This window comes from Magallana gigas, chromosome 6 (genome assembly GCF_963853765.1).
Source record: "Magallana gigas chromosome 6, xbMagGiga1.1, whole genome shotgun sequence".
Lineage (NCBI taxonomy): Eukaryota > Metazoa > Mollusca > Bivalvia > Ostreida > Ostreidae > Magallana > Magallana gigas.
In genome coordinates, this window is record NC_088858.1 from 960367 (window position 1) to 984965 (window position 24599).

Sequence of the window (24599 nt, forward strand, 5' to 3'; positions counted from 1 at the left end):
GCCATTCAAATTGTTGATTTAAAAAAAAAACGAAATGGCAGATGACAGAAGCTAGTGTACTCCTGTACATTAAAAACATTAGTTGATTTGATTTTACTGTTTGAAAATTTTTAAAAAATGCAGTAACTTCTGGTCATACACGCTTTCTACTGGTAGTATTTAAGACTATGAAATATAAGAAATTTCCTGTTCTGTTTTACAGATTAGGAATGATAATAATCATCACAGCACACTACTTAATGCAATTGATTTTATTAATACATGTGTACAAGTATTAGGCAGAATCTTTCCATGTGGTTTGGAATTTATTCAACTGAAGGTATCTCGCAGATAACCTAGCCTACCCACAGGATCAAGTCATGTGGTTTTACATGAATCAGAACAAAGGAATATAATTTCCACAACAGTCGATGACATGTATTGACAAAATGAATTAGTTTATCATGTAGAGTCAAATGTACAAGCACGTTTTCATATTAATTTCTTAAAATTTGAAATAAGAATGTGAATTTTTTATTGAATCAAATATACTGTGGAATCATTTAAATTTGTGGGGGACGATTTTTGCGGATTGTGGGGTTTTATATGTTAATTTGTGGGGATTTATTTCATGGATGTGTCATTACTCAGTTTCTGTAAGAAAACTAACTTGCATTTCAAACAAAATTTGTTTTTATTAAGGATGTAAATTTTGTGGGGGAGGGCTTCCCATGAATTCCACTAAAATTGGGCCACCATAAATTCTAATGATTCCACAGTACAAGTACTTTATCAAGTTAGGTGTATTAAATATACAAAATGAGATTGTAAGTCAAATCAAAATCCAGACTTAAGCTATAAAACACAAGAACACACACAGAGTTCATAATTTTAATAATGTCCTTTTCCCTCACTCATCACAAGTTAGTGCACACACGATGAATGCCATGTAGATAATGACAATAATTTACGGTCCATGTATCGTGTCTATAAGTAGGTCACAGGTTTACGGCTTGCAGCGCTCCACGAATCGTGGGTATAGGGTGACCTCACGGATGTGATAGCGGTCCAGCAGCCAACACATGAACCGCTCCAGTCCAAGACCATAGCCGCCATGGGGGCAAGTTCCGTACTTCCTCTATTGGAAAAATAAATAAATATTTACAGTAATAAAGTTCTTAAGAAGCTTATACATGGGGGAAGTTCTACACTTCATCTATTGGGAAAAAAAATAAATATTAACAAAATATAGTTCCTATGAAACTTAAACATAAAGCTAAGATCTGATAAGCATCTACCGTATACCCTGTTTTCATCAATAATTACATTTGACTGAAGTTTTTGAACTTGTAAAGTGTAAACAATTAACCCCTCCTCTGTGTTTAAATGAAAATTATTCAGGGTAAACATGTAAATTTGTCCTCTAAGTTTACAGTCGTTATCTTGCTCTTTACGTATTCTTTACTTACGTATTCATCAATTCTGAATTCACATGTTAATTTTATGTTGACGTGTAAATTTGTACTGCAAGCTAAAAGGTACTGGTAAATAGGAAGGGGTTTCTAGTCTTGTTTGCAAAGTAAGTTGTCTTGCATGACTTCTACATTTTACCCTCAGGCGAGGCCTGTACAATCCTTAGCATCCTCAACTCCCTGAGGAGCAGACAAGCAGAGCTGCCAAACTACAGCACTAATGCTTATACATGTACCATACATTCATATAGCCAGCTCGTCTCATGTGCCAGGTACCCATTTACGAGTAGAGTAAAGTAACTTGTCCAAGGGTACAATGTTACAATTTACAGTAATGTTGGGGGAGGGTGGTTTCGTACCTGGTCAGTGTACCAGTAGTAGTTGGTGGTGTCGATTCCCTCCCGCTTGAATCCCTCCATTAGCTCCTCATGGTCCCATATTCTCATAGATCCCCCCACGATCTCTCCTACATTGGGCATCAAGACGTCCACCTGACCAAAACATAAATCAGTTGATTCATCCAGGAATAATATCACATCAAACAGGCACTCTCAAATTGTTATGTAAGCAATACATTCCCCTATGATTTTTTCATTTAATGTAAACATTCATTAAGTGTTCATAAACCAAATAAATGTACATGTATTAAAGAGCGAATAGCATTCAAAATTGTTTGACTTTAGAATCAGTAAATCTCTGATTAAGATCCAATTTTATCATAAGTTTGTCATTTAGAAGGTTTAAGGAACGTTTCAAATCAATTCTCGATAAAAAGCTGAGACTGAGTTGGACAGATTGACAGAGAAATTTCTGGACTCGATCATATGTAAAATAACGTCACTCACAGATTCCGTCAACCTGCGGTCATCCGCGCACCTCTGCATGTAGAAGGATTTTATTTCGGCCGGGAATTTACACAGCAAGATCGGCTCGTTTATCTGGTCCGTCATCTTCCTCTCGGGAGCCTCCGGAATATCCTACAAATAGGGAAAAGTCAGTAAGGTTTTCAAAAAATATCATTTCTAGCAATTAAACTTTATTAACCAGAATCATGTGTAATACCTGGTATATTTATATTTGCAGAAGGAATAATGATAAAAAGGATCCTACATGTTATGATGTAGCCCCAAAACTTAAAGAGTATTTAGTGCTCACCTCCCCAAACTCATAGAACGTTCCGTCGTCTTTCTTTATGTCATGTTCTTTCAAGTATGTGATCGCGTCCTTGTACTCCAGACGTTTGAACGGTCTCTTTGGAGGTTGAAAGTTCTAAGTGAAAAAAAAACATTCTCCATTAATAAACTATAGATGCAATACTTTATAGAAATTAATTAATGTCATGGGTGAAACATGTTAATACCATTTTATATAAAATTTGTAAAGTTTTATATGCAACAGATCTTGCAAACAAAAAAAAAACAAAAAAAATTTGCAAAATAAATGCATAATTTTGGTTCTGTACAATGATTAACATCCTCTGAGAGTAAGTTACAACCAGAAAGTTTAAGTTCTTTGACGACTATTAAAATACAGACAGACTTACATTATTCTTTTATGATTACATACTGGTACTAACCTGGTACACAGCAACACAGACTTAAGGAGTTTGGTTCCTTGACAATTATTTACACACAGATCTTTGACTAAATATACACACAGACTTACATGGTTGAGTTTCTTGACGATTATTAACACACAGACTTACGGGGTCGAGTTCCTTGATGATTATTTATACACAGACTTACGGGGTCGAGTTTCTTGACGATTATCTACACACAGGTTTACGGGGTCGAGTTCCTTGATCATTTACTTACAGGGTTGAGTTCCTTGACGATGCTTCCGTACGGTCCGTTCAGCACCCTGTCCACTACATCACACACAAGGTCCTCTAATTTGTTCAGCAAATCGTCAAAAGAAATGAAGGGGCATTCCGCCTCAATGTGGGTATACCTGGTGACATAGAAATAAACACTACAGGTGTGGACAAGTGTAAACCAGCAGAAAATGTCTATCGGACTTGTTGGGGAATTTTTCTGAAAGGTGCCTTCATTTTTTTTTTTCAATTTCACTTTGTATTTTGTTTTGGTATTTTGATGCAAAGTTCAAGATAGCTAAGAGAAATAAACAATGCTGGCTATCATTATCAAACTCTTACTCTGCCAGATGTCTCCTGGTTCGGGAATGCTCTGCACGATATGACTGAGCAATACTGAAGACGTCCCCCATGGAGGGAATACACGTCTCGAGATAGAGCTGAGATGACTGGGTGAGATAGGCCTATAATGTCAGAAGTAGAGGTGCATGAACTATCCAAAATACATTTTTTATATCAAAATTAATACATTTTTTTATTACATTTACATGTAAATATCCTGAAGCAATAGAAAGCTATGACTGATGGACTGACCTCCTCCCCGAAGTAGTTCAGTTTAAATAACGTGGACCCTCCTTCTACCTGTGTCTGGACCAATGTGGGCGGAGTCACCTGTCAATCATATCAGTTTATCTGAATACACTGGTAAATAATATTGTATTACTGTAAACATTATATTTTAATAGCGTGACTGTATGATAATTGGCATAAACTGATTTTTTAGCATGTTATTACCAGGTAGCGTTTTTTTTTCTATATGTACCCATCATTATGCATATGTGCCGACATTTTGCATTGTACTTAATTATGCAGGAGCTGCTTTTTAACAAAAAATGCTAAAGAGAACACGCGGCCTGCCGCCAAATCTAAAACACTTTCAGTATAACACTTTGATGGCCATTCCTACTTATGACAAAATACCTGGACATCAGTGATCCCTATTGCACAATTTGAAATAAACTTAATTACAATATTGCTATGCAAAAACAAATATTTTCTGGATTCATGCACATACCACATTCCTCACTTAAAAATAAGATCAACAATACACAATAGCTCACCTCGTAGTATCCTCTGTTGATGAAATGATCCCTGAAGGCCTGCATTATTACTGACCTCATCTTAAGAACCTTGGAGGTCTGCAATAGTAAAGTCAAAGCTTTTTTTAAAGATATTCATGTACAAGTATGAATGTAACATTGTCAATCATCGTCGGTTACTTTCCAGTGTCTACCAAGTTACCAACACCTGGAATCAGCACAAGCTGCAGATATCATTAAAATTTCAAATGGCCATACTATCTTGCAATTCCAAATTAACTCCAACTATAATTTCCTATAATTTGAAATATTTTATTTCAATCAGTTTCTTGATGAAATAACAGTAAGTCCTAGGGCCTCTTGCTGTGATAAACTTACGTTTTCTCCTCGGATCATCATATGCCTGTTGTCCAACTGCACATCAATGTTAGCTTCCTGTCATGAAAAAAAGATATCAACCGAAAATACTTCAAAAGATATCAAAATACTTCATTGATGATACTTGTGACTGTTTAGTTCATGTTTATACAATACAAACATCACTATCGATTTGCAGACACAAACACAAGATCCTAATACCTCGTTGAGAACAGTGTCAGCGCCACCTGGTGGGGAATGTCCCACTAACTCCCAGAAGTCCACAGTCAGCTCGTGTCCGTCGGGTGCCTGGAATGGGATTGAAACCTCATTATCATAACAAGATATGACAATTCAATAATGTTTTTTAAAAATATGTCAAATACCCTGGTATCAGACATTGATGTTTGTAATACAAAGGACTATGTGTGGTATGGTCAAATATCTGCCCCCGATTTCACCCAATTTTTAAATAGTATCGTATGAAAATGAAATCTTCACAAATCATTGTAAAGAGGATGCCTATAACTTTAATCTTGATTTTAGTCATCATTGCTCACTCGCTGTTTATCTATGACGTCACTTAAATGACCTAATTCCCGCAAATTTGCAAACAAATGAAGATATTCTCATTTTTGCTCTATATTTTGCATTCGGAGGTATAGAGCGCAGGTCTGCTCAAGTGCGATTTTAACATAAGTTTTTCTTCAGATAGTTATACATATTATATTAAAAAATGGTACTTGAGCAAGCCTGCGCTCGATGTTTCCCAGTCGAAAAACCATCGGAAAACACCCATATTTTGCTACAAAACATCAATTTATCAAAATAATGCAATATTCATGACGTCATTTCTACATTATGACGTCACTGTGGTGATAACCTTTTACACCTTTATTTCCAATATGATTTTAACTATCTTTCACCTTATTTTATAGCTCTTTCTAAAACTTTGATTTTGGGGGGCAAAAATTGCATAAAACCGCACTTAGTCCTTTGGGTAAAGTATTCATAGTCTGTACAATACACACCACTTTTCCTTCTGGTAACTTGGTTATCTTGCCATAAACACAAATGGAAGCTTCTGTTGACAACAGCACAGCATCATATGTCTGGCACTGAAAAACAAATCATGCACTCACATTAACTGGAACATCAGAAACAACATGCTATAATCTGACAATTTGAGAAGAAATTTAATAACTTGAATACTTTTAGATAAAAATTTTCAAAATGCAAGAATTTAAAATATTCTGAGATATAAAGACTCACCAGGGCATCAGAGAAAACACACTGTAAGAAACCTGTTCCGTCTCGTAACACTACAAACATCAGGTTCTTTCCTGGAAATAAAATTAAAAGTGTTACAGTAGTGTTTCTCTTACAGTACAGGTAGTTGTGCCTCTAAATTGAGACACATGCTGTTAACTTTCTATATAAGAGTTATTACAAGTTCTGTTACCTTGACGACGAAGTCTATGTACCCAACCAAAGATTTTCACTCTCACATCTCTCATTTCAACAGAGTTACGAATCTTGATCTGAAAAATTTAGTTGAGTTCCTAAACTAGTTTTAATGCAAACTAGTATATTTTAACAATGAACTTGTTTTTAACACCAAAATGTTTTCAAACATTTTTTTTTAAATGAATTTATTGAACATGTAAACTGTTTCCATTTATCCATATAAAATGGAAGAATGATACGATGCAAGCAAAATCCAAATAACTTCCACCAGCTTACAACAAATCATGATTTACAACTCCTATCAACAAGACAAGTTATCTGAAACCAATTTTTAACGCTTTTAATTTCAAATTTTCTTTTTTTCCCCCCAAGACCCCTGTCCCTCCCTGGCTATCCCAACAAAGCACCTGTTTGGGGGCAGGCAGTGACTTGTCCTCTTCAATCACTATCTTCTTGGCCTCCTCCAAGTTCTTTTCTCTTCTTTCAGCATCTTCTGCCTGAATTAGGGAAAACAACATATCAAAAACATATCAAAAACATTGCTAAGTAGATCACTAACAAAACCCCTGTCCAGGATGTAAAAAAGTTTTGTGAAATGTTGGTGTTTTATTTGCTTCACTGACTCCACAGTCTTGCAAAGTCTGTATACAGTATACTGTCAAATGAATTAAACCTACGGCAGAAGCAGTAAATTTTATTTTGTTGATTTGTGATTTAAAATGGTTTTGTGCAAGTTTAATCTCATTGTCAAAAAATAGCCAAAGTGAATATGTTAACCAGTCCCAACAACCTCCCTCCACAAATGTGACATTTCAATAACTTCATTCTAAGCGTTAACCTCTCTAATTGACCTCTGAACTTACCTCTCTGGCAGCAATGTCGGCCTTCTTGTGCTGATCCCGCACAAACAGTTTAGTGATCTTCTTCAGTTGTGATTTAGAGGCCACCTCATACTTCTGTTCAATATAAAAGAGAGAAAATATGGTGTCAGCTAACTTTCAACTTGTGAATAAAACATCCAAATGTAAGATGAGAGTACAGTATGTTTGAAACCAAAGGTCCCAGGATACCCGAATGAATGTCAAATCTAAAATATCCTAGTCATTTATTTTTCAGTCATTTCATCATACTGTTCTTATGTCTTTTTGTCCATCAAACTTTGCATTTGAATTTCATATCTTTTGATCTAGCTTTCTACAAAAAATGTGGGGGGTTTTCCTTTAGCTTATATCAATAAGGAGAATCTCAACTGCAGAGTGAATTACCTATGTTTGATAAAGGGCATCTGCATTTTTTTTTCAAATTTGACTTTTAGCTAAGTCTTAAGATACATTTCATTCATGCTGAAATACTAATGTACCATTTGGTGAGGCATTGCTGTCCTAGAACAAATTTCTAATTCTTTACAATTTTTAATATTAATTTATATAAAATCATCGAATATTTCGAAGTATGATCTCAACAAAATTGACGGAACTAGTTTTGACCATAAGTATATCAACATTTCCTACTCTATTTATACAGACCTCATTTTCCTTTTTACTGTCCACATAAATAGGAGGGAAAGGTTCCTGTTCTGCATGTTTCATTGCCTGTGAAAAAAACGGTGGGAAGATAATGGAAACTTGTAAATTGAAAATTTATTTTGTCAACCATTGAAGCGCTCAATTTAATGATATTAAGACTTACTCTAAGAATGGTTTTGAATGGCTTTTCTTGACTGCCATCTCCAGTCTCGTCACTTCCTGTGGCCTCTGAGGTGTAGATCTCACCTAAGAGTCATATCATACAATTATTTCTACGGGCAAAGTACATGTAAGAAACAACATTGGTTCATGGTCTAAATAAGATGATCATGTTTTCTTTGCATACAATCTAAAAAATTCAATATGTGGGGTTTTGGACCAAGAGTTTTTCTTCTGAAACAAAAACTAGTAAGCCCACTTTTCAAAGAATTTGAAAACATATAGATTTATAAAGTTTTTTTTTTGGCTAAACCTATCATAATCAATCAATTTGCATATCAAATTTTCTGTTTAAGTTAAAGAAAAAAATGGAAATTTGACAATGCACATGGCTTAAATGACATAATTACAAAATGGAACATTTGCATTTTAAGGTGAAAACATTAACAAGTAAGGCGATTACTCAAACCATTAAAATCAAGCTGACAGTTAGTGTCTTGTCAGCAGTGTCATCACAGAGAAGTTAACTTGTTCAGAGACACTCAAACATTGTTTTCCGACAAGTGAATGTCACGCTTGAATGAATTTAACTTGAACGAAACAGCGACATCAGTGAATGTGTAAATATACAGAAACAGAGTATCATGTATATAGATGATACTGAAACTACCATTTGTGTACATCAATAATCACATTTACATGATTTAAGGTATATCCAAAGTGTGCATGGTACATTATACATGTCAAAATGTCAAAAAGATCTAACATTTAGATTGGCAATTTGACAATCTGTTCATTGACTCTGAATCTTTTATAACCGTGATCATTGAACAGCTTAAATATATATATATTTGCATTCGTTTAAGATCGCCCATTGTACAACTCATTTACATAAAATAAATAACAAGAGTGACACATAGAACATTTTTGACAGGCTGGACTTACCAAGTTTCAACTGCTGCGTACCTTTCTCAACACCTTCCATGATTATTTCTGTTTGTTTACCAGTCAATATATGTTAAATAATCAACAATATCGCATTATATTTATACTATCCGCTCTATATATTTCTGTTTTATTGCATCATCTGTTGACGGAATCCTCGTGTACACCGGTCTGGCAGACACAGGAAGTAGTTGTGGCAGTTGTCGTAAAATATGGCATAAGTTTGAAAAAAGTAAAAAGTGTCATTATCTGTTTTAAAATATAAATATTTTGAAGAATAAATGGAATATTTGTGTGGAAAAGGATTTTTGAATATAAATATAAAACAACGAAATATGTCGTCACGACATAATGAACCCAGTTACGTTATTCGCACGCAAGGGAAGTAGAGCTCGGAAAAGAACATTATTTTAGACAGTTTTACCCAAATCTGTTGATACGAAAATTACATACATCATTTAAAGAGTTTTTTCGAAAATTACCAGTGGTCATATGTCAACTTTTATGGTGCAATTTGGCCAAACAAGGGTGTAAACCGCAAGTATCGACCACAAATATGGCGGACCAATTCTTTATATTAGAGTTATCCCCCTTAGAATATACAGGAATTGAATGAAGTGGAACACAATGTTGAGACTGACTTAAGTTTTTCATCACTGACATTAACTGTGACTTAGATGTTATTGAAGAATGGAACAAGCTGCACGATTGTCGCCTTCAAAACTCGTGTTGACGTCCGTACTGGAACCTAAGGATGAATTGAATGAGGTATTTACAGTAGTTAAAAATGGGTCAGTTAAAAGTTGTACAGAGAAACTGAAGTAACAATAGCTATGTTCAAGTGATTTGTAATGATGTTATTCACCAAGGTTAAATGATTGTTACTGGTTGTCGTTTTGATAGAAAAAAATTGACAAGTTTGATAGATGTTCTGCAAAATTCGCTGCATTGTATCACATTTAAACATAAGATTGTATTTGTGTAATACAGAAATTAGAGAGGTTTTACAATACTGTAACTGGAATACAAAGCAGTCTGTCAGAGAGGGAAGCAAACGATGCTCTGAACTCTTTCGTAAGTAAAGTTAAATCTGTAAAATTCCTTTTTATTTTCATATATCATACAAGTCTTAATCAATGTAATGCTAATGAAATACATTTTGTACTCATTTTCAAGGCCTGTCGTGGAACCCAACAACATGAAGAGATCCAATTGGGATTACTCTATGGAATCCTCACTGATCCCAAAATGGCACCAAAGGTATACATAACTGCCATGATTTCCTGTTTTATACATCAATCCATCCAAGGAGCAGACTTTTATTATTGACTCTTACTTCCAGCATTACAGAGACCTGACCCTGGTTAGTCGAGATGGTCTCACCATTGTCTTAACCAAAACAAATCAAATCATATTTGAGAAATGGCTAAAGTTATTGGACAGCACCAGAGCACAGGTAGGTCACAGTAGAGAGTTAATACACAGGTAGGTCACAGTGCACAGTGAAAACTGAAAATAATTAAGGTTTGATCTTTTTGTTAGACAAATAACTGTAAGCAAAGTTCGTATTTTTTTCAGATTGTATGGCTATGCAAGGAACTGATACAAAATGGAATTCTTGGATCTGATAGTGTTTGTCACAGCCTTATAAGGCAAATAGCAGGTCAGCAAACCAAATAGTCTTCATAGCTTTGATAGATAGTATTAAACATAGATTGGAATGGGGAGAGGTCACATAAATATTTTTTTACTTTTAGGTGGTGATATCTCGCCAAAAAATATTTGGCTTACGGAGGTCATGGTCGACATTTTCACCGAAAACAGGTCAGTGTGACACAATTAGATTTTCATGGAAACTGTTTTCTAACTCAGAATATTTGAATAAGAACAAAATCTGAGTTTCGTTTCAAGTAGATTTATAGTGTTTGTCTAGTTTTAGGAGAATTTCTGTAATCTGATGATGATTGTTTTGATTTGGTAAATTGTCCTATAGGACCTGGTTGGATAAGTTTCCGAACCTCCTGTCCACGGTAGTGTACACCTACCTGAGGGTGATCGTGGATCACAACGGACAGGTGTTTGTCAATCTACGGCAGAAGGAGGTGGAGCTCTGTATCTCTATTCTAAGAGAGAAGGTACAAAAAACAACTTATCGTTCTTGAGTTCAGTAATCTGTGCACCTCAAATCTTAGAAAGTATATAACAAAAGTGGCCCGTTAGTTTCAGTGATAATTTGATAAAAGATAAATTTTATCTCATTGTACTGAAGGAAAAATTTGTGTGAGATAAACTGTATGTATACAGGTATTTCAATTCCAATAGATAAGTTAGTTGTGGGACACCTGTCTCTGCTTAATTTGAAAGTTTTTTCTACCTAATGATGTTGTTCCATGTGAATCTTGATTCGTTTCTTTTTCTATTGTGTGATTCAGTGGACAGACTGCCAAGCAGTAGGAAGAGACTTGGTCCGTCTTTTACAAAACGTGGCCAGAATCCCAGAGTTTGAAAAACTGTGGCGGGACATGATGTTAAACCCCTCTGCCATCTGTCCCTCTTTTACTGGTGAGTTGTGAAAAGGAAAGAAGTGATATAAGAAATTAGATAACAAAAACCTGATGGACTTGTTAATACATCTGTACCTCTTTAATAACTGTATCTGACTATCTGTATTGCAGGAGTTCAACAGCTGATGCACACTCGAACCTCTAGAAAGTTTCTCATCAGTCGACTCACTCCAGACATGGAAAACAAATTAGTTTTTTTAATAACAAAGGTTTCCAACAGGCTTTAAGATGTTATACTTTACAAAAAAAATTTGGTTTGAATTTTAACTGTGTCTAACTACTTGCAGTTTATTACAGCTTGACTGAAGTACTTATGTAACATATATGATTTTTGTAAACTTCAGGTGAAGTTTGGTCAGCACAAAAAGTACCAAGACTGGTTTCAAAGACAGGTGAGTCTAGAAGTTCGTTAGATCTGTTGTTATTCCATTAACATGTTGGTATGTCTCCTACTATGTCATACTTTGATATTCTTAAAAGAAAATGATGTTCCTAGAATCAATATAAAAGAAAATTAATATCATTCATAATAAAGACTACCGACCTTACTAACTGGTGACTACTGTTGTTCCTTTTGTTGCAGTACCTGGCCACACCAGAGAGTCAGTCGTTACGCTGTGACTTAATTCGTTATATCTGTGCTGTCTTTCATCCTCCTAACGAGCTTCTTTGTTCTGAGATCATCCCTCGCTGGGCGGTGATTGGCTGGCTCCTGACCACGTGTACGGTAAGGGTTCCTGTCGTTATCATGTACGGTGTCTGGTAAAGCTAAATATAATTTGGGATTTTTTAGTCTCTGTTTTTGTGTAAGTTATCATTTACATCTCATTTGACAATTTTGGTTTTTGCAGTCCAATGTAGCAGCATCCAATGCCAAGTTAGCTCTTTTCTATGATTGGTTGTTTTTTGACCCAGAAAGGGACAGTATAATGAACATAGGTGAGTGAGTTCTCAGTTACCACTTTTTAATATCAGGCTTTCATTGAGATATACATGTAGTTATCTTTTAAGTTTGGAATACTTCATAATTTTTTTTTGGTAAAGATTTTGTAAATATTGTGTTTCAGAACCAGCAATATTAGTTATGTTTCATTCAATTCGTCCACATCCAGCAATCACAGCTACGCTATTAGATTTCCTTTGCCGGGTATGTGTATCTTATTCTTTGCTGTTCAGCATCAATGGAATGCAATTATTTTGCCGAGTTTGAGTTTTGCTCTCTGCATGTAGTTAATTCCATGGCTTGTGTTTGTAGATCATGCCAAACTTTTGTCTGCCTTTACGTGAACAAGTCCAACAGGGGGTGTATACGTCCCTGAGGGTTATCTTGGAGAAGAGAGTGCTACAGTAAGTCAAGTTAACACACTCTGATGAATGATGCTGTCTCTCTGAGGAATGTCTTTAAAGGGACTTAGACACGATTTGACTTAAAATCTTCAAATCTTATTTTTTCATTTTCAATGTTTATAATGATAAATATAGACGTTTATAATGTTATGTCAAAATTTGAAAGTCAAATATCAAGTTATAAGCATGATACAGGGTTCATAATTCTTTGTTTTGTAAACAAAGCTGAATATTGTCATTTTTTACATATGTGTTGTATTGGTGTAAGTTTCAATCAAATGTAACTTTTTTTGTTGATAATAGTATTTATGAAGATATTGAATTACTTTAAATTGTTTTTTACATGTCATTTTGTCTTAGAAATGGTAATTCTCTACATTACATTTTTTGTAAACAACTATAAGACTCGAGCTTTATTTACATAACAAGCAATTCTTACCTCTGTATCTCGCTTATAACTTGACTTTAACATTCAATATTTTGGTCAATCATTTTAAATGCACCTTTAAACCATTTTATACATAAAAAAATAAAAATAAAATTTTTGATCTCAAATCGTGTCCAAGTCCCTTTAATGCAAAAAGAGCAATGTTCATCAAACAACTTATTCATTCTCCAGACATTGTGTTTATGAAGTTTATTTTCCAAGTTTTAAAATGGGCGTGTTTTGTAGATTACAACAGCTTGTATATAGTAAATGTTGACATCGTTACTGTTTTTTTTTGTTTAAGTATATGTATTGGTTGTTCTAGAACAGCTTTGAATATTTTTGTAGATCTTTATCCCCATTATTTGACAACAGCAAACTTGATCAAGAATTAAGAATCCTCATTCGGGAGAATTTTAATGAATTCTGCTCACAAGAAGGTAAATCTTGTCCATCATATATTTAATTCATGTAACAGAATGTTACAAATATACGTGTCGGAAATCTGTTAAAGATATGAAGACAAGTTTTTTTTCTTGAATTTCATAAAATATCATCTTGAATGGGTTTTCTTGGGGTTATTTTTAGTAGTGAAAGAAGATTCCATGAACAATAAAGATGTGATAGAAATAGACAATGGACACCATGTTGAAAATAATCTGTCAGACGCAGCTTTTAGTGATGAAGAGGATGATATGGGTATGTCGAGATGTCACTTTCTGATTAGAATTTTTACAACAAATGATTTAGGTTTATAATTCAGATTAGAATTTTTACCACAAATGATTAACATTTATGATTCACATTATCGTGGCCAAAGCATTTTTCCTTTACTGTATACAGTGTAGATATATTCTGGAAATGATGCATAGCATGAAAGCTTGTTTTAGAGGGGGGAAGCAACACTTTTAGAGGAACTTTTTCTCTCTTTGAGGGAATATTAGGAAGACAGCACACATTTGCAGCATACAAAAAAATGCATTGCATTTGAATACATCATGACTGTCTCTAAGATTGTTGTGTTTTATGACATTACATTTGATCAGTAGAAAAGCTGCCATCTGACTGCACCTTCCAACCAATCAGAGATACTCGGTATGAGCCCGTGGATTTAGAAGAATACCTACAACAGCTGGGAGGAGATATATACGAGTACACAGTTCAACTCAGAGACGAAAAGTAAATTACATACACTTATTACATGTGGCAAAAATTACCCAGACTAATTACATGTGACAAAAATTATAAAGACTTGTTACATTTGGCAAAAATTACACAGACTTATTATTACATGTGGCAAAAATTACATAGACTTATTACATGTGACAAAAATTATAAAGACTTGCTAAATTTGGCAAAAATTACATAGTTTTATTAAATGTGGCAAAAATTAGACTTATTACATGTGGCAAAAATTACCTAGACTTATTACATGTGGCAAAAATTACCTAGACTTATTACATGTGGCAATCTGAATTTTGTATAATGGTATGATTGGTTGACATTGCCTTTTCTGTTGACAGAGATCAAGAGATTCAGTGTGAGGTCATGGACCGACTTCTACAGACAATTCTAAGAGAGGTAAGTAGAATATCAATCATTCATTATAGCATGATTGAAATGTTCACATTGATACACACAGGAAACAGTTTTAAATGATTGACCATCAAGATTAAATATTGACGAACCTGTTCAAGTTCTCTGTATCTTTACACTGAATGGCTGTTCTTTCATTCTCAACAGGACGAGTGTGACCTAGATATGACAGGTGGCCCTCTCGCCGCCTGTATCTGTCAGATCCTCGCCTCCCAACTCAGCAGTAATCTCTTCCCGAAGGAGCAGGATGAGGAGTAAGTACCGTACATCTTCCTTTATCAATCAGTCCTTTTGGAATAGTTGTGAACATGTCCTTACATTTACATTGAATTGTACATTTCAGGTCTTTAGAAGACTCAATAGGATCACCCCTCTTTGTCATGTTTAGGTAAGAACCATTGTACACTAACACTGTTGATTGTTTATATGTACAACAATGTACACCGAACATGGAGGTAAATTAACAGAGAAAGGGATGTTTGAGATCTAATCTCATTTCTGTGATTTTCTTTAATGTTTACAGAAGTACAACTAGTTGGTCCAGAAGTACAATATGTTTTGTACAGATATACATGTACAAAAAGTTACAGTATGTACAGAAGTACTGTATGTATCTGTGTTTGTTTAAGGTTTCTGACAACAATGCCTGAGGAGGACCCCAACAGGCAGCCGATCCTGCAGCTGATGGGTGAGATGTACAATCGCCAGGCCCGGATAGGCTACTATCTCCTCTACTTCATCAAAGTCGGGTCAGTGACCACGCCCATAGTCTGACCCAGGGACACTGTGTCTCGGGGTCATTTTAAATATGATATACTGTACACAGGAAAATATTCACCCCTTTCACACTCAATTTTAGCTGGCAAATTTAAGACTTGAATTCCAATGTCTCAAATTATCTCTCTTAAAGCGCAACTTTGTCTAGGCAAATTCAAGATGAGTTGAAGGTGCAAATGGTGAAAATTACACGGGGAGAAAAAAACTCTGTGTAGAGTAACATGTGAATGTTAAGGTTTTATGAGTTTGTTTGAATTGGAGGGCCTTTGGTTTAGTCTCTTTGACTTTGTAGACTTACAGTAGATTATGAGCTTGTGAATGTGTCTTTGATAAAGGGCATTCTTTTTATTCCTTCAGGAAAGTTAATGATGAGAAAATGAACACGTACAAAGATTTTTGTAAAAGTTTAGACAACAAGGATCTGCCCTCCTGTTTGATGAGAGACTTAAAGGTCAGTTTATCTCTTCTTCTTGTGAACTCTACAGGTACACATAGATCTATCCTCTTGTGCATGGGTGAACACCATACATGTATGTTAAAAATTAAATATATTGTATTAACATATATGAGTTATTCATTATAATTGAGGTGATTTGCTAATCGTATCATTGTTGATTTGTTTACAGCTGTGTCAAGAGGATGATGTGAGGCTGTTTATCTTCCTTATGCCAGATATTTACACAATTGTGAGTATTAGTTGTTTTAACACTCTATGGGAGAAATTTATTTGTAGATTCTAAATACTCTACATTTATTTTATAAGAGTTAACTGTCATCAAAGTACTCACATACTCTGTGATTTTTGATTGATTGATAGAGTAAAGTGAAAGTAGAGTCTGAAATATTATGTTATCAAGACACTTGGTTAACCTGAAATTAATATTTACAACATGTCAGTGAAATGATTCATAAATCTTTGATTATTTCACCTGTAACAGCCCACAGTAGATGTATCCACCATGTTTACTCACAAGTTTTTTCTGTCCATAGAAAATCTACTCGCCCTCTATTACATGTATCAATCTAGAACATCCACAGTTAGAACTTTCACTTAATACATTGTACATGTATTTCTATCTGGACCTATTTCTTTTTTCAGTTTCCAAACATAGCAATAGGAAATGTGGAGTTGCTTCACATGATAGTGTCAGCCATTGATGGAACACAGGTAAAATCTACAGGCTTTCACACCAACATTTCCTGTATAATCAAAGCATTACATGCACTTTGCAGTCAAGTGACAGCAAACAAATAAAATATATTTTCTACAACTTTACCTATAAAGGAACAAAAACTGAAATTCTCTTTCACTCTTCTGTATGTTCATGTACTATGTTAATAATTGTTGTGTTCATGTGTAGATATTAAATGTTGATGTTGATGTTTCTATTTTTGAACAACAGCTCCAGGAGTTGATCTGTCAGATCCTACAGGGACACCTGGTCATGTTCAGAAAGGACTCCTTCCTCTCCATCCTGAGTGAGTGTTTTAATCATTGATATGACATATTGATGTACATGTACACAGACACACATTCCTCTAATACAGATGGCTAGTTTACACTCAGTTGACATACACTGTTATTATATTTAATGTGATAAATGTCCATGTCTGTTTTCTATTTGATGCTGTATATATATTGGTTACACCTTTCTGTTCCCTTACAGACGGGAGCCTGGAGTGGGAGACTTTGGAGCAGTACTTCCTGTGGCAGCTCATCTCCGCCCACAACATCCCCGTTGATTACATAATGCCCGTCCTCCCCAAACTCGACTACACAGGTCAGGCTTCCTCATAATTCACTATTCAAAAAATGAAGATGTTCTGTTATTCCACAAGTTTATTTTTTAGTCTTTCATAAGTCTTCAAGTTGTTAGATGGAAGAGTTAAATCATGGTTTTACTCATGTGTAAGAGTTATTACATGTAATTTGACATACAATTGTTTGAATTTTGATGTTTTAAAAATATCTAAAGCTTTTGCAGATACTCCATTTCAATTATTTCACAATAAACTATCAATGCAGTAACCGTAAAGCTCAGTGTAGTGATGCCATTAAAGATAAATTTTTTGTGGTCAAAGAAATCCATCCAGCCTTTTACTTTTCCCCTTTCCTCTAAAAACTACTTGTTGTTTCAGCTCATGCGGAGGCTTTATCCAGCATACTGGTGCTGCTCAAACAGGAAGGGTAGGTCAAAGGTCACGCTAGAGCTTGATCACTCTGTTATTGGCTAAATTATCACCTTAAACTCCTTGCATAACGCTTACCTAACAATATCTATGTTTATATCTCCCCTTCAGGAAGCTGTTTTGTTGCATAAAGATAGTTTTAGAATAAGGATAATAAAGCTTTTCCATACATGTATGGTTTACTGTACATATCTGACTTCATGAATCTTTACATATTGAGCTGGATCAGTGTCCGTTTGATTACAGACCCTCATCGGACCTGATTCGGCCTATCCTGTGTAGAGATTACAAGAAGACGGACTTCTTTGCTGTATCCATCCTCAAGTACTGGGCCCAGGAATACGAAGACAAACTGGCCGAGATTATCCTGGCTCAGGTCTCCAAGATGAACGGGACGCCAAAGAAACGACAGAGGTCAGATATAGTCCCATAATGCAATGCTCTCACTTTACAGACTAAGTTTGAGTGATAGAGCTTTTGATTTGGAATAAATTTCTGTATTTGTATTTTGTTTTATGTTGTAGGGTTGGAAATGCAAGTTCAAAGAAGGATGGGATCAGCATTGAACAAATATTGTCACATCTGGACCACATGAGACAAGTCTGCAAGAACATTTCCTGTATGTGTACATAGTGTCTCAGGATTTCTGATATTTGTGAAATCTTTTGATATAAGTCACTGTAATATTGTATAAAATTAAACCAAGTTGTCATTGAAAAGATGCAGTTGAAAATCATGGGAATTTTTAAATTACACAGTATATTTTTAGGTACATATTACATGTATATGTAAATATGGATTATCAAAGTACTTTTAGTACATGAATGTTTATGTCAAAAACTGAGATGCTTTTATGTACAATATTTTTCATTTTGATTTTTAAAAATATATTGGACTTTGCAAAGAATATGGAAACAAAAGGAACTTGATTTAATGTCAACCCTTCCATTTAAAGATATTTTTGGCAAGATTAATCTGAAAAATCATTTTGTTTTTAAGAAATATAAATTATGTTGCAATGGTACATGATTTCTGATGTTTCTTTTATTTTTTTTTTAGTTTTGAACAATGAAAACATACAGCATGCTCTGCAACAGGTGCATCAAATGTCCAATGAAACTCTGAAAACAAAGTAAGTCAAGTTCAACTAAACTCTGAAAACAAAGCATTTCCAACTTAACACTGAAAACAGTATGTAATGTCCATCTAAATACTGAAAACATAGTATGTTATGTCCAACGAAAACATCATATCCTATAAATGTCCAACTAAACACTGTCAATTTATTCAAGACCCATTGTGTCAGTTTGAGTATGACCCCATTGAGACCTGTATTCTCTTGACTTGTATTAAAATCATATGCCAGCAACTTCCTTATTTCTGAAATTTTTTGATGACAAAAAGGTCAATTTTATTTATGCTTTTTATTAATACAAAATTTTATGACAAATCTTGCTGACACTGTGATGAACACTTATTATATTTTTCCAGATTCAGCGACCTTCTAGCTCTAGCAGACGACATTGAGGCAGACTTTAAATCAGTGCGAGTTTTACGTGGAGTACCGGCCAGAAAGGCTGCTAATGCTAGTGCTGCGATGGGGCTAGACAACAGAAACTCTCGCAAAACCACCAAAAAGGTTGTCCAGGAGACGAGTGGATCCTCAGATAGCAGCGATGTAAGTATAACAGTTATAATATGTGTATTACCAAAGCCTGTTGTTCTCAAGTTTAGGAAAGTTAATTACATGAATTCTGGACAGGCCATTGTGAACTATTGATCTGGATGTTGTACAAGGTTACGAAATGCAGTTGAACTTACATGTATAGATCACGAACATTGATATCTCAAAAACAATGGATGTGTTAGATGAGTTTCAAATCCCAATGATTGTTTGTCGAAATGAGTTTCAAATCCCAATTGTTTCTCTATGTTCATGTACATGTACTATTTTACTTTCATATCTCCAATCTTTGGATAGATATCTTGGTCCAATCAAGTTTGAGACAACAAAGTTTGACTGTAATAGATATGGCTAATTTGTTGATATCTGCATGTAAATATTCATTGTCCATTTGAAAGGATGAAGAAATCAAACCAAGACCCAAGAAAAGGAAGAAAGCTTTACCAGTGGAGGAGGATAGTGATTAATCAACCAACGTCTGGACCGCCCTGTCAGGGGCCTCTGTTACAGAGATCTTGCCCTGTGGCGGGGCCTCTTATAGAGACAGATCTAGCCCTTTGGGGGCCTCTGAGAGAGACAGAAGGCCGATACCTACAGTTTCTGTATGGGGACAATCTCAGACAGCAATGGTTTTATTGTGAAGTCTTTCATTTTATTGGGAAGTGAGCAACATTTTACCTGAAGTAAGGAAGGGGAACTCATTCTCCTGATAACGTGCTTTTCAAGGACAGCCATGGACCTGGAGAAGTGTGGGAAGTGCTGTACAACAAGGTGGTCTGTGTCGGATCATTCATCAGTGTCCCACTGTTAAACAGGATGTTAACCTGAGGATGTTAGCATCAAGGTAGTTGACCATGGAGCAGGGGTGCTGAGGGGTCTGTGTCACAAACAGAACATTAGTGATAATGGCTAGTGTCTGTGACTTTGATACATGTATGTGTGTCCTTCAGTGCCTGGTGTCTGATTCTGAGAAAAAAATGACACAGTGTAAGGTACACGCCCCCTAATTCTGAGTGTGACAGACTAAGCCAGGAACCTCAACTGGATTTCTACAGACAACACATGTTACAGCATATGTTGGGCACACCCCTTTATTTTATATGTAACTTGAAGTCTGACACAGTGCTATTTGAATTGGTTGATGTCTATAAACAGCACATGTTACAACATGTGTGACGGACACACCCCCTGAGTGTGACTGAAGCAGTTCAAGGTGGCTCAACTGGATGTCTTCAGGCAGTACGAGTTACAGCCCGCCTGGATCTCACATAGGCAGCACAGTGTATCCGGAACAATCCATTTTATATCTCGTTTGACGAGATTTCCAGTTTTTTATAGCAGAAGTCTGTGTTCTACACAACAAGAATGTGATGAAACCATCCGTCTTTGAATCATTAAACCTGATGTTTACTTTGTTTTTTGATACATGTACTTCAGATTAAAATGAATGCAATCTGATGTTTTCTTCGTTTTTACATGACATAAGAGCGGGTATTTCAGAGCCACACCAGTATTTAGCATCAAATACATGTGTGTCCAGTACCCAGCATCCACTCGGCTACCAGTCATTTCTTGACATACTAATACAAAGTCCATGGTAAAGTGACCAAATAAATATTTGACCTTATAAGATGTGCAAGAATTAAAAATGCATCTACCGGTACTTATACACTGTATTTATACTCCATTACATTATCTCAATCAGCAGCTTTTTTCAAAGTTTTAAAATCTTTAGACTTTTTAGCTCACCTGAGCCAAAGGCTTAAGTGAGCTTTTCTGATCACAATTTGTCCGTTGTCTGTCGTCGTCGTCATCGTTGTCGTCGTTAACTTTTCACATTTTCATCTTCTTTTCAAGAACCACTAGGCAGATTTCAACCAAATTTGGCACAAAGCACCACTAGGTGAAGGGGATTCAAGTTTGTTCAAATGAAGGGCCACGCCTTCTTTAAAGGGGAGATAATTGAGAATTATTGAAAGTTTGTTGGTATTTTTCAAAAATCTTCTTCTCAAAAACTATTTGGCCTGAAAAGCTAAAACTTGTGTGAAGGCATCCTCAGGTTGTGTAGATTCAAGTTTGTTCAAATCATGGTCCCTGGGGGTAGGGAGGGGCCACAAGAAGGAGATCAAGTTTAACATAGGAATATATAGAGAAAATCTTTAAAAATCTTCTTCTCAAAAACTATTGGGCCAGGAAAGCTCAAATTAAAATGGAAGCATCCACAGGTAGTGTAGATTCAAGTTTGTTCAAATCATGGTCCTAGGGGGTAGGGTGGGGCCACAATTGGGGGAGAAAGTTTTACATAGGAATATATAGAGAAAATCTTCTTCTTAAAAACAGTTAGGCCAGAAAAAATCAAATTAAAATGGAAGCATCCTCAGGTAGTGTAGATTCAAGTTTGTTCAAATCATAGTCCCTGGGGGTAGGGTGGGGCCACAATAGTGGGATGAATTTTTACATAGGAATATATAGAGAAAATCTTTAAAAATCTTCTTCTTAAAAACAGTTAGGCCAGAAAAAATCAAATTAAAATGGAAGCATCCTCAGGTAGTGTAGATTCAAGTTTGTTCAAATCATAGTCCCTGGGGGTAGGGCGGGGCCACAATGGGGGGATCAATTTTTACATAGGAATATATATTAAAAATCTCCTTATCAAAAACTATTAGGCCAGAAAGCTCAAATTTGAATGGAAGCATCCTCAGGTAGTGTAGATTCAAGTTTGTTCAAATCATGATCCCTGGGGTAATGATCCACAATTGGGGGATCAAGTTTTACATAGGAATATATAGAGAAAATCTTGAAAAATCTTTTTAAAGACCATTTGGCCAGAATAGCTTTAACTTGTGTAGAGGCATCCTCGGGTAGTGTAAATTCAAAATCACAGTCCCTAGTGGTAGGGCGGGGATGTGATGGCGGTTTGAATTTTTACATATATAGAGAAAATCTTTAAAAATATTCTGGGAAAGTTTTTCGGTCCAAAACTCAGTACTTAGTGTGAAAGCACAGGTTATGCAGATATAAGTTTGATGAAACCATGATACCCTAGAGAAAAGTGGGGCAACAAAATGGGGGGGGGTGGGTATATAGGAAAAGAGAAAAATTATCTTACAGGTACAACAACAAAAGGGGCCCGGTATTTACCAAAAGAAAGAGGTGGAAAAAAAATTGGCAGATTTTCAATTTTTTTTTAGCAAGATCTACTGTACTTAGTTGTCAAGATATTTTGATACTGTAATGCTAATTTGATCAGAATTAAGGCAATTGTTGCTCAGGTGAGCGATGTGGCCCCTGGGCCTCTTGTTAACTGTAACATTGTATGAAGCTATTAAGGTGAGCTAAAATCTCAGTAAGCTCCTTTTTTGATCTATAAACATTTAGGCAAGTGGTCCTACTCGCATATATCTAAATTTGGCTCCAGACTGGAACATTTTCATAGCCATTCCTACTTAAATGAGCAATTGGTTTTGTGTATTCAACAATCAACTCCACGAAAAAATTTGAATTTGATGAATATTGATGGAACTACATTAAAGCTGAGCACTACTCTGTACAACCCCTATGTAAGCCGCAAACCTTTTAACAGTTCAAAGAATTTCGCTGTAGAGATACCACCTGTGTGGGTGTACATTTCTGTAGAGATCCCACCTGTGTGGGTGTACATTTCTGTAGAGATCCCACCTGTGTGGGTGTACATTTCTGTAGAGATACCACCTGTGTGGGTGTACATTTCTGTAGAGATACCACCTGTGTGGGTGTACATTTCTGTAGAGATACCACCTGTGTGGATGTACGTTTTGCTTCCCTGTGTTACAGGTTGCAATGAAATTATCAAAGGACTATATATGGTTTGAGCCTAAAATGGCCCCCTAAAATGAACATTGTCATTTTACTGTAATTCTTTGTTTTATTTGTACAAATATACATTTAAAGTTTTATTATAATTTTCATTTTGATTTTAATGCCCACAATTTATAAATATGACAAAGTTTACCTTTTCCCGCCATTTTCTCATTTTTAGCATAAAACGGCTTGTTTTAAGGAAGTTTTTCTTTAAGGAAACATTGAGCGACTGCTTGAACAAACAAAATATTTACACCAAAGATGTATCTCTCCAATACTTATAAGTGACAAAAAGTTTTTTCTTGTTCAAAGAGTCGCTCTATATTTCCCATTCGAAAAAAGATAAGAAAAATGTCAATTTTTGATTGATTTTGATTGAATTATAAAAAAAGCGTCACTTCTGACGTCATATACTGATAGTGAGTGCATATAAATCAAATAAATTGGTGAAAAACATATTCATGTCAACTCTTTTATAAAATAACACAACAAAGTAATGTACCTGAATCATTTTAAAACTAGCGAATTTTGGGGGTCAAATTTGACTAATATCATATATAGTTTATTATGCACCTTTTTTTATTTTATGAAATAGTCCGATACCTTTTTCAATGCATTTGATAAAGAATTTTCAAAAATTAAAGAATACAGTCTTTAAATTGATTAAAGACCTATTTCATTTTTTTTAAAGTTTGCATGTATTTTATTGTCATCTATAAACTTTAAAAGATTTTTAATGGGAAATCCTTATAAGAAGTCATGAAACCAGTTAAGGATGCTTTGTAGAAATTACAATGAATTTATTTAAGAGGTATCAGATCAGAGGCATTCACTCAATACATAAAATTCATTTCCAAAGATAGCCCCAAGCAAATGTTACTGCTTCACTTTACTCAGCTTGACCACTTCTCAACACAAAACTATAAGGGTTATCATTATAACTTTACAAACATCGCTTTTCTGAAATGGCCTCTGTAAGTAGTATCCTCGATCAATATGATCCAGAGAACACAAAAGGAAACTTCAGGGAAAAATGTGAGCACTGTCCACCATTTATTTCTATATAATTTAAGAGTCGCCTAACACTGCAAAACCCATATCAAGTGCTCACAGAATTGTCTTTGGATCATTGTTTCTTGTAATGTGTAATGTAATTCATTTCTCTAGCAAAGTAATTGTAATTTAAATAATTACATTTGAAAAGTAATGGTCATTGTAATGGAAAGAACTCCAATGTAATTGAAATTTAATTTCAAAGTGAATGACTCCACATCCGTCACCTGCACAATATTATTGGAGAGCTGCAGTTTTGCTACACATTGCACCCAGTGACAGAAACAAGACAGAAGCCAAGAG

At 35.2% G+C, this 24599-nt stretch overlaps 2 protein-coding genes across 3 annotated transcripts; one reads left to right on the forward strand and one right to left on the reverse strand.

The window, feature by feature from the left end:
* Positions 1 to 856: 856 nt before the first annotated feature.
* Positions 857 to 9006, reverse strand: LOC105332234 (asparagine--tRNA ligase, cytoplasmic). Its single transcript, XM_011434764.4, has 18 exons — positions 8819 to 9006; positions 7878 to 7960; positions 7715 to 7780; positions 7052 to 7144; positions 6596 to 6685; positions 6184 to 6262; positions 5994 to 6064; positions 5753 to 5839; positions 4944 to 5030; positions 4743 to 4799; positions 4386 to 4463; positions 3859 to 3936; positions 3607 to 3728; positions 3266 to 3401; positions 2607 to 2720; positions 2297 to 2428; positions 1811 to 1942; positions 857 to 1117 (listed from the first exon to the last, which is right to left on the reverse strand). Exons 1-18 carry the CDS (start codon positions 8856 to 8858, stop codon positions 986 to 988), a joined length of 1677 nt encoding a protein of 558 aa, XP_011433066.3. The 5' UTR covers positions 8859 to 9006; the 3' UTR covers positions 857 to 985.
* Positions 9007 to 9156: 150 nt separating this feature from the next.
* Positions 9157 to 20861, forward strand: LOC105332233 (integrator complex subunit 3). 2 transcript variants are annotated; one of them, XM_011434762.4, is made up of 32 exons: positions 9157 to 9586; positions 9809 to 9892; positions 9995 to 10078; positions 10161 to 10274; positions 10397 to 10481; positions 10576 to 10642; positions 10812 to 10953; positions 11251 to 11380; positions 11494 to 11591; positions 11727 to 11774; positions 11966 to 12109; positions 12234 to 12321; positions 12450 to 12529; positions 12638 to 12729; positions 13505 to 13596; positions 13745 to 13855; positions 14203 to 14335; positions 14680 to 14737; positions 14900 to 15006; positions 15096 to 15140; positions 15382 to 15501; positions 15887 to 15980; positions 16156 to 16215; positions 16629 to 16697; positions 16933 to 17008; positions 17197 to 17310; positions 17669 to 17717; positions 17966 to 18133; positions 18244 to 18338; positions 18779 to 18851; positions 19211 to 19397; positions 19802 to 20861. In XM_011434762.4, the coding sequence occupies exons 1-32, from the start codon at positions 9509 to 9511 to the stop codon at positions 19868 to 19870; spliced, it is 3054 nt and encodes a 1017-aa protein (XP_011433064.3). In that variant the 5' UTR covers positions 9157 to 9508; the 3' UTR covers positions 19871 to 20861. The 2 variants fall into 2 exon arrangements, with proteins under 2 accessions (XP_011433064.3, XP_011433065.3); XM_011434763.4 differs by having other exon boundaries at positions 14206 to 14335.
* The last annotated feature ends 3738 nt before the right edge of the window (positions 20862 to 24599 follow it).

Coding starts and splice junctions, on each gene's coding strand:
- LOC105332233 (XM_011434762.4), top strand. CDS start 9,509: ATGGAACAAGCTGCACGATTGTCGCCTTCAAAACTCGTGTTGACGTCC. Junction 17,311..17,668: donor CCCCAAACTCGACTACACAG/GTCAGGCTTCCT, acceptor TTGTTGTTTCAG/CTCATGCGGAGGCTTTATCC. Junction 18,339..18,778: donor AGTCTGCAAGAACATTTCCT/GTATGTGTACAT, acceptor TTTTTTTTTTAG/TTTTGAACAATGAAAACATA.
- LOC105332234 (XM_011434764.4), bottom strand. CDS start 8,858: ATGGAAGGTGTTGAGAAAGGTACGCAGCAGTTGAAACTTG. Junction 7,781..7,877: donor CATTCAAAACCATTCTTAGA/GTAAGTCTTAAT, acceptor TTTTTTTCACAG/GCAATGAAACATGCAGAACA. Junction 6,065..6,183: donor ACATAGACTTCGTCGTCAAG/GTAACAGAACTT, acceptor TTTTATTTCCAG/GAAAGAACCTGATGTTTGTA.